The sequence below is a fragment of the Pinus tabuliformis genome, chromosome 6 (genome assembly GCF_031772625.1).
Source record: "Pinus tabuliformis cultivar Carrire ecotype Pingquan chromosome 6, CPIR1, whole genome shotgun sequence".
In the NCBI taxonomy this organism is placed as follows: domain Eukaryota; kingdom Viridiplantae; phylum Streptophyta; class Pinopsida; order Pinales; family Pinaceae; genus Pinus; species Pinus tabuliformis.
In genome coordinates, this window is record NC_142292.1 from 2008846817 (window position 1) to 2008856623 (window position 9807).

The 9807-nt window shown below is 38.6% G+C and overlaps 1 protein-coding gene across 2 annotated transcripts; it reads right to left on the bottom strand.

Annotated features, from left to right (window-relative positions):
* Window positions 1-2173: 2173 nt before the first annotated feature.
* On the bottom strand, window positions 2174-6911 carry LOC149267314 (glycerophosphodiester phosphodiesterase GDPDL5-like). Of its 2 annotated transcripts, XM_089432159.1 has the most exons (8): window positions 5939-6911; window positions 5422-5572; window positions 4466-4575; window positions 3782-4286; window positions 3523-3581; window positions 2852-3343; window positions 2610-2651; window positions 2174-2457 (listed from the first exon to the last, which is right to left on the bottom strand). In XM_089432159.1, exons 1-6 carry the CDS (start codon window positions 5942-5944, stop codon window positions 3122-3124), a joined length of 1053 nt encoding a protein of 350 aa, XP_089288285.1. In that variant the 5' UTR covers window positions 5945-6911; the 3' UTR covers window positions 2174-2457; window positions 2610-2651; window positions 2852-3121. The 2 variants fall into 2 exon arrangements, with proteins under 2 accessions (XP_089288285.1, XP_089288292.1); XM_089432166.1 differs by lacking the exon at window positions 4466-4575.
* Between the last annotated feature and the right edge of the window lie 2896 nt (window positions 6912-9807).

A 9807-nucleotide genomic window follows, 5' to 3' on the forward strand; every position in this document is an offset into this window, starting at 1 on the left:
TGGTTGAGGCGATCAAGGGAATGGTGAGAAGCCACAATGCACATATGTATCCTAAGAAATAGAAAGCGAAACAACAGCAGCAAAAATAAGACATGATCAGTCATAGAGAGTAACTGAGCTTATACATAATGCAGAGGAAGAAAATCTTATACATCGTGAGCCATACAAACTGTGTAGAGCCAGAGATGCATCTATATATGTACAATAGACAACGAAACACATATGTACAGAGAATCCTACTAGGTCGCAGAGGAACAATGTCTGTATGTCAACGTGATCACTGATGAATGGATAAACATTGTGCAGTCTATAAGAGATATACACCGAAAGCAATAGCAACGTCCCTTGAGAAACGAAGATCAAAACAGAGAGACTTCCTGACAGACTTTCTATGGTGAGAGTCATACCATAAAAAACTACAAACTTTATATGCTAGAACAAATTCGTATGTCAAGATTTCCTTGATAGAGAGTAACTGAGCTTATCATGTCAAAATACATATCACTAGAATTGTGATGCCATACATATCTGAGTACTGAGATCATTCATAAGCTTATAAGGCTAAGACACATGCTACTGAGATATACGTCAAATACCACATATATATTGCATAAGCTATAGACCACCCTTCCTTTGTAATGAACACAAAGGTGCTGAGATCGAAGCTATACATGGCAATGGCACACAAAGACGAAGGCAAGCTCCTAAAGCTGCTTCTGAGAAGGGCAGGGCAAATCAATGTCGAATCAATGTCGAAGGATCCCAAAACGGTAAATAAGGCAAGCTCCTAAAGCTGCTTCTGAGAAGGGCAGGGCAAATCAATGTCGAAGGATCCCAAAATGGTAAATCTTCCTGTGGCATGCTAGAGTATTCTATGATCACTGGATAACAGATCACTACTCTGTATTTTATGCAAATATATGAGTCTTCCAACTATGTGTCCTAGACTTGAAACTAAACAGTGAATTCTCAACCATGGTGTCTTGTCACTAGATAAAAAAGAGAATGCTCAACAATGGATAACAGATCACTACTCTGTATTTTATGCAAATATATGAGTCTTCCAACTATGTGTCCTAGACTTGAAACTAAACAGTGAATTCTCAACCATGGTGTCTTGTCACTAGATAAAAAAGAGAATGCTCAACAATGCCTTGCGGATCTTAAATTCGACAAGTTTATTATGTTTGTATGTCAACGTGATCACTGAAGAATGGATAAACATTGTGCAGTCTATAAGAGATATACACCGAAACCAATAGCAAGGTCCCTTGAGAAATGAAGATCAAAACAGAGAGACTTCCTGACAGACTTTCTATGGTGAGAGTCATACCATAAGAAACTACAAACTTTATATGCTAGAACAAATTCGTATGTCAAGATTTCCTTGATTTGTACAGATTGAGAATTTGATTGTCAAGACATGATCAGTCATAGAGAGTAACTGAGCTTATCATGTCAAAATACATATCACTAGAATTGTGATGCCATACATATCTGAGTACTGACATCATTCATAAGCTTATAAGGCGGCCAAATTGGCAATGACTGCCAACTGCAAATGTGTATTTCAGTAAGGAAGTATCATTCAGAAACCTAAACTTTCCAAGCCCAAAATAATAGCTAATGCCTTGACCTTTAACAAGTGGACACAGAGACCCTTATACCCAAAATTTTCTCTCCAGTCGAAACGTGAAGGAACCATCAATCATTTATGCGAAATAATGAAACGATAATCAAACATTCTAACTGTTTATTTCTGTTATAGAAGAATCAATCAGAAACCCTAGAAGTCTAAAATAACGGCCGGGCCATCTTCAGGGCTGCTACCTTTACAGTTAAACCCAAAATGCTTTCATTTCTTTATGCAAATAGAGGTTTGAGAAATAATAAGGAGATCAATCAAACACTCAGTCTATAGACCACCCTTCCTTTGTAATGAACACAAAGGTGCCGAGATCGAAGCTATACAGAGAAGGGCAGGGTAAATCAATGTCGAAGGATCCCAAAACGGTAAATCTTCCTGTGGCATGCTAGCGTATTCTATGATCACTGGATAACAAATCACTACTCCGTATTTTATGCAAATATATGAGTCTAGATATCAGCAACAATCTATTATTATAAAAATGCATACATTACGTGTCAAGCTTTGAATTTCATTCCATGTGAGATCAAACATGAAGATGCTTGGCTGGTTATTTGGGGTATCTAGCACCATTTTGTTGATGCCTGGTACGGTTGTTAAGCGAGATGGATAAAACACTGAATTTGATACGATATTTGTTCCTATCATAAGGTCTGGTGATTCCCTACAGATAGGAACACCATCTTTTGTTATTTGAACAGAGCAATCAATGTAATCAGCTCCATCTCTTATTGCAGCCTGATAGGCAATATCCGTACAACCTGGGTAGTCACCGCTAGCTCCATTGTGAGAAATTATTAATGGTTTTCCTGGAACCACCAGTTGAAGCACAGTTAATGTTAGCAGTCCATGTACAGTACTCCAGAATTTCAATATTTCCAGCAGCAACTATATCAGAGAGCTAAACGACGCAGTTAAAAAATGACTAAAAGGCAAGCAGGATATGAAGTGAACTATGCACCTACTTTGGAGGATGTACTGACATTGCTCTGAGCATAGCAAGCTGTATTGTCATTAATCCACAGAAATCCAGTTAGGTTATAGTTTTAAGAATCTTGATCAACAAAGAAATATATTCAGAAAGAGATACATACTTATTATTATAAAAACATTCTGGCCTTGACAGACATAAGAAGAATTATAGCCCTACATGGGTAGGGGATTGTACAAATTGATGGAGGTTAAGTAGCAAGAAAGCCATACCTATAGCCTCTGACGCTGTTACAGAGAAATCGGTTAGGATGCCATCAACTGTGAAATTCTTGTTGTCCACGAACTGAAGATATTCCCTTATTGGATCATAGCTATAATTGTAGCTCATGCCATATTCATCATTGGCAAAATTAGCAGCAAATATTTCCAACCTTGTAGAGTGTGCATCTTGTACAATACTTGTAGGTGCTTGTAAATATAAGTTTGTACCGACAAGCCAAATGTAGTCCTTCGAAACCATGATTCCAGCAGCAAATGTCTTCACAAAACGAGGGAACCATATGTTGCATTCGTTGATGGGTCCACATCTTCTTTGCCCAGAAGCATCAGTATTAGCTTTGTCTTGGTTTTTCTAAATTGTGGTGCAATGGCTTGCAAAAACGCAACCTCGGTGGAAGAAATGTAGTTCAAAGTCATTGATTTTGATAGAGATATCACAGATGATGACATGCTTAAGTTATGTTTTTCATAAAACATGGAGTACTGCCACATATCAAGAAAAATTTAAGTATCAAAGATGATGAAAAGAAACAAAACAGAGCATAAGAGAAATCATTCAAAACTACACCCACAAAAGAATCTTGGTACTTTGTAGAAAAAGAATCACTAAAAGTCCACAACTGCGAAATGGAACATTAGATGTGGGCATTAGAAATATATACCTGTACATTCAACCAAAATGCACCGGGTTGATATTGACTTATGTTTTCCTCATAGCAAGCTGTATTGTCATTAATCCACAGAAATCCAGTTAGTTTATAGTTTTAAGAATCTTGATCAACAAAGAAATATATTCAGAAAGAGATACATACTTATTATTATAAAAACATTCTGGCCTTGAAAGACATAAGAAGAATTATAGCCCTACATGGGTAGGGGATTGTACAAATTGATGGAGGTTAAGTAGCAAGAAAGCCATACCTATAGCCTCTGACGTTGTTACAGAGAAATCGGTTAGGATGCCATCAACTGTGAAATTCTTGTTGTCCACGAACTGAAGATATTCCCTTATTGGATCATAGCTATAATTGTAGCTCATGCCATATTCATCATTGGAAAAATTAGCAGCAAATATTTCCAGCCCTGCAGAGTGTGCATCTTGTACAATACTTGTAGGTGCTTGTAAATATAAGTTTGTACCGACAGGCCAAATGTAGTCCTTTGGAACCATGATTCCAGCAGCAAATGTCTTCACAAATGTTAAATTTTTTACGAGGGAACCATATGTTGCATTCGTTGATGGGTCCACATCTTCTTTGCCCAGAAGCATCAGTATTAGCTTTGTCTTGGTTTTTCTAAATTGTGGTGCAATGGCTTGCAAAAACCCAACCTCGGTGGAAGAAATGTAGTTCAAAGTCATTGATTTTGATAGAGATATCACAGATGATGACATGCTTAAGTTATGTTTTTCATAAAACATGGAGTACTGCCACATATCAAGAAAAATTTAAGTATCAAAGATGATGAAAAGAAACAAAACAGAGCATAAGAGAAATCATTCAAAACTACACCCACAAAAGAATCTTGGTACTTTGTAGAAAAAGAATCACTAAAAGTCCACAACTGCGAAATGGAACATTAGATGTGGGCATTAGAAATATATACCTGTACATTCAACCAAAATGCACCGGGTTGATATTGACTTATGTTTTCTGGTCGAAGCAATGGATATAAATTGTCAAATGCATAAGAGCGGGATTGGATTGACTGAATTGCTGCAAAAAATTGAAGCATGAGATTCTTGTAATTATTTAAATTCATCAAAATCAAGAAATCCCACTACGAAAGTATAGATTCCCCTTTTTAAATCTCCATCAACTATAATATCTATTTGACCTTGGCTATGAAAAGGTCACACTAAGTATTTTCTGTTATTATAAGAGGGCCTCGAAGAGCCAGTTAAAATAAACCTGGACCATGGCATTACTGCATGCAAATAGTATGCTCGAATTTGGCGTTTCGATCATTCCTATGAAATCTTTAACTGAATTGCACAATGCACTGACATTAAGATCAGAGTCTCTCTCAGAAAATTACGCCAGGTAAAAGAAACGAACATAAATACTGGCTTAAAATTTAAAGATTCACACCAGGAAAAACGTGAACACGAATATTTCTTTACTAGTCACTGTAACTGTGATCCAAATCAGAGAGACCCAAACTTCTTTCTGTTCCTTGTCACTGCAACTGTGTCTAGCCCTAAAGCTCTTCGTTGCTCCTTGTGAACACGAATATTTTCGATTCTCAAATGGACATGAAAATTTAAAGATTCTTTCCAGTAAAATTAAAAGAATTTTGCCAGAAAAGACACGAATACGAATATTTTCGATTCTCAATCTGACTTGAGAATTTAAAGATTCTTCAGAGTAAAAAAATCGGTTCTCGTACCGAACTGAAATTTTAAAATTCTTTCCAGTAAAATTTAAAATTAAAGTCAAATGGACTGAGAAAGAAAATCTACAGGTGAATTTGTAAAACAGCTTTAAAGGCAATGCAAGGGCATTTTCAAAGCACCGCAAAGTTACGTCCAAACCAGGAATTTAAATCATGCCGCAGTTCACCTTCTTTTCCATTACGCATACTCCAACTGTGATTCTGGAGGGGGAATCGCCCGCATCCATCCCCATCTTTCGCAATTCCACAGATTCGAAACAGCAACTTGAATCCTCTGTTGTTTCTGCAGCTGGTGCCTTCGCATCTAAAGGCCCTTCCCTGATATTAACAGTATATAACACTATAAAAAGCCAACCCTCGAAAAAATTAAGAGAACCTCAGGGATTTTGTGGACAAAATTGATGAAACCACACCCGAGAAGCCAACCCTCGAAAAAATTAAGAGAACCTCAGGGATTTTGTGCAGAAAATTGATGAAACCACACCCGATTTAGTAAAGGAGGAAGAGGCCTTTTAGAAGGGAAGAAATCGCGCGTAAACCTGTTATGAGAAAGGACGCAAGGAGTAGCATTATAACGCTCCAACAATGAAAATATATGAAAAAGGGGAAAACAAAATTTTATAACCAATTTAATATATAATATAAAATTAAGTTTCAATTATTTATAATAACAACTTCGCTTACATGCATTTTGACAGATGTTGTCTTGCTTGCTCTTGAGGCTCAGCTTGTACTCCAGGGAACGGCCTCCCACTTCCTGAACTTCGAAAATGAGAAAGAAGACGTGTGGCCTTGAAGCCTCAGTACCCGCAACGAAGGTGTCGTCTGCTGCACCAGCCACGCCCATGGAGGCTCAATATGCGCCGAGCAAGTGACATTTGCGTTGTCTTCGTAAGTTCTGTGACGGCTGTAAGCACTTTTAGCAAACACTGTGTCAGTCTGGTCTCTGGTTCAAAAGCCAGCAACTAGCAGAACAGTGACTGAAGTTGATGTTAGTGAGATTTGTGTTATATTCGTAAATTCTGCCTCTGTGTCACGGCTTCTGGTACTGTGCTTCACTCTGTTCGCTGTTCGAACAGCTTGTACCACAAGCTTTGAAGAAAAAAAGTGAAAAAGAAAACGAGCAATGGCTATGCCCAGTTCAGCGACTGCCGGTGGCGCACAAATGGTTCCGGCAACCCCTTCTTTTGCCGGAAAGTTTGACATTTTGAGGCGACCCGGCTTTGGCAATTCTGGACAGCCTATTTCCCTCTTGGCAAATCATTAGGGTTCGGTTTCAGAACAAGGAGTTGTTCCATGCCTCTGTGTCAGGGCTTCTGGTACCGTGCTACGACTAGCGGTGGTGCATTCTCCACTGCACCCTGCAAATTATTAAGCGATACATATTTTCTCCACGGCAACCTGCAAATCATTAAACAGGAAGAGAGCCATACTATATTATTGAGCTGGGTAATACTTGGCTTAACTGCAAGAATGCTCAGAAATGTAACAATAGCAGCTATAGGTGACTGGTTCGCTGGCTCAGAAATGAAACAATGTAGGAAAGAGTAACTGCTTCCATGACGATTGGATCATGAAAGAATTTTCGAAGGCATGCAGAAACCGGAGGAGACTGCATGTGTATAGATACTTCCAAAGTGGAGGGATCTTGTCTCGGCGTTGGAGGCGAGAGCTGCTAGTTGAAGAAGCAACCATCGAAGGAAACACAGTCTGTTTTTGTTGCGTGTGTGCAATTCGGTGAGCCATTTATCTCCCTTTTATCTCCTTTGTTGCCATTTAGCCCCTTTCGGTAGCAAAGTAGGGTCAATTGTTGTCGCAGGAGAATTTCCTGTCCTCCTACAGCTAGAAGAAGCTCTCTGGGAACTCCTCCAGAGAGACCCTTTTGCTCTTTGGCACGGTTGTCAATGGGTTAGAAATTTCTGAAATTTGTAATCGAGATAAAGATAATTATTATCATGTATCAGATATTTTTAAAATCTGTAATCAAGAAGATATTTCTAGAATCTGCTATCTAGATAAGGAGAACTTACAGTTTGTCATGGATTCGATACAACAGGTCGCAGGTTCGAAGCCCCGCAACCGACGTTTTCGGCGCCTGCTCCACAAAGCCTGGGTCGGAACATTGTGCCCTGATGATCGCCGCTCCACTTCTGGTGGCTGCATATTCCTTGGCCCCAATCTTCTCTCTTGGTGCTCTCGCAAACAGCCGACTCTTTCTCGTTCCAGTGCTGAGGCCGAATATCGAGCTCTTGCCTTCGTCCTCCCTGAACTGCCCTCCTGATTAGTTGCGGAGCAGTTAAACCCTGCTTGTTTGAGAGCCCCCCTCCCGCCTACCTTACTACTGGACTCTGCTGAGCGTAACGAGTCGGTGCAGAGCATAACGAGCCGGTACAGAGGCAGAGCAGGTTCATGACACCTGCCCGCATCCACGGACACCTGCAGCTTAACACCAAACCTTACGAAACCTTAGCATACCCCTGCAGATAATACGAATTAATGGAATTAATGTTAACATTAAAACCAGACCGTTGACGGTTAGGGAGAATGCACTGGGCATAAAGGCAATTTAAGCTATGATCAAGCCTCTTCCGCCTCGGGAAGAGGCCAAATAAGATGGCGAAGCGTCAGGTGGAAATGGAACTTAGGTTATCTCGGCACATCGTCGCAGAGGGAATTTGGAAACCTTATGATAAACGGCGAATAACACCGCGCAGCTAACAAGAACTAATGCTAACTCCACCCTGTTCGATTACTATAGTCCCTGCCGAATGCCAGATGGCAGGGACTAATAATAGACTATACAAACAATACGATAGACGCAATGATAATTGTGCTAAGCAAAAGGTCGTATATATCACACCAAGATAGCATAACAATAGGTTTCCCTGAAAGATAACACGATGGGAACGATAAAGGATAATGTTAAATGGCAATGCAGATGATGGACAATTATAATATGCCATGTGAGGAAGATGTCAAATAAGCCCTGCGATAATACCAATTATGTTATCAATTGCCACGAGGATTATATATTGCAGAGGCTACATGTTGAACGTTGCATCACATATATTAATGCAATGTTATAAACACTGCACATGAAAAAATATATCAAATGGTGCAAAGGTCACATTTTTATTGCTGCATTTGTATTGCATGCGGAGGTTGTATTATTTTTCTGTTGCAAATGGTAATATATCCATATTGGAGATTAACTATTAGTGATGGAATTACATCAAAGGAGACTTCATCAAAAGACTTTGATGGAAGGGTAACCCGTGTTAGAGGATGCCTAAATGTTGGGATGAAGGTTATATTTATTAAAAGTTGGGAAAGGTGATATATAACAATTGATGTTAGAGTTCATATATTAATATTGCAGTGGTCGTATATAATAATGGTCGTGAAAGGATATATCAAATCTGCAGACAACTGAAAAGACACGCATCACTCTAGCAAATAGATTGCATTATTCTATGCCAATCTATGATAGTATCACCATTGCCCAATGAATTTAGAAACCGATATGGCAGACACTGAACGGTTGCTTCTGCAAATTGATTTCTCCAAAATGATAATATCGCTCACATATGACAAAGAGGTGTTACCGAGGCTACAAAAGGTGACCAACGGTATTTGCTTCAAAGTTGGGTAAATATTCAAGACTTCTGGCCTTGCTCAATCACGAAAAATACCATAGAGAAGAATAAAAGTGGTACCTTTTCTCTCTCAACAATTTCGTGCAATGCAATTCCTTCTACCAGAGAGCATTATAATTATATGTTGAATATTTTGCACTTATTCTCTCCAGCAAAGCAGACTAACCAAGGGATAGGATTGAAATCTTACAATAATCGAATAGGGTTGAAATCTTACAATAATCGAATAGGGTTGAAATCTTACAATGATCGAATGATGAAGAGGAGTTACAACAAAGATGGTGACCAAAAGATATGTCAGAAGGCTCAAAGGACTGTCCAAGTATAAATCCAAAACATTACTAGTATATTTTATAGAATCATTGGTAGGTCAGTATTGTTGCATATTTTCTTTACATGGGTTGGAGAAAACCAAGAATTTCTCTGGTAGGCTGCCTCATAACAAGTTAAGGTACGCATTTTTTTGGTTCATTTGTCACTTTTCCTAGTATTGGGGAGATAAATTTTTGGAACATCAACAAACCAAATGGTTAATCATTCTATGCCACAATATAATGACAACAATATTTCAATTCAGGAATGCAATATCCTACCAATATCTCAGTAATGATTTGAGCATTTTCATGGAAAATACTTGTTATACAATTTCTTATATGTTATGATGAGATGCTTTTATTTTGTGACCTAATGATTAATCAGGAATGAGGCCGCTTGAGGGATGCTCCAGCATATGAATCCATGCAATGTGGCATTAACCCAACTTTTGTTGCAAATGTCATATTAGAAATAGCATTATTTTCTAATAGCTTATTAAAGTATGAGAATGTCATTAATATTGAAAATCATAGTTGTAGGTATGTGTAGAGCCCAGAAGTTCTAGAAATCTAATATTCCTTT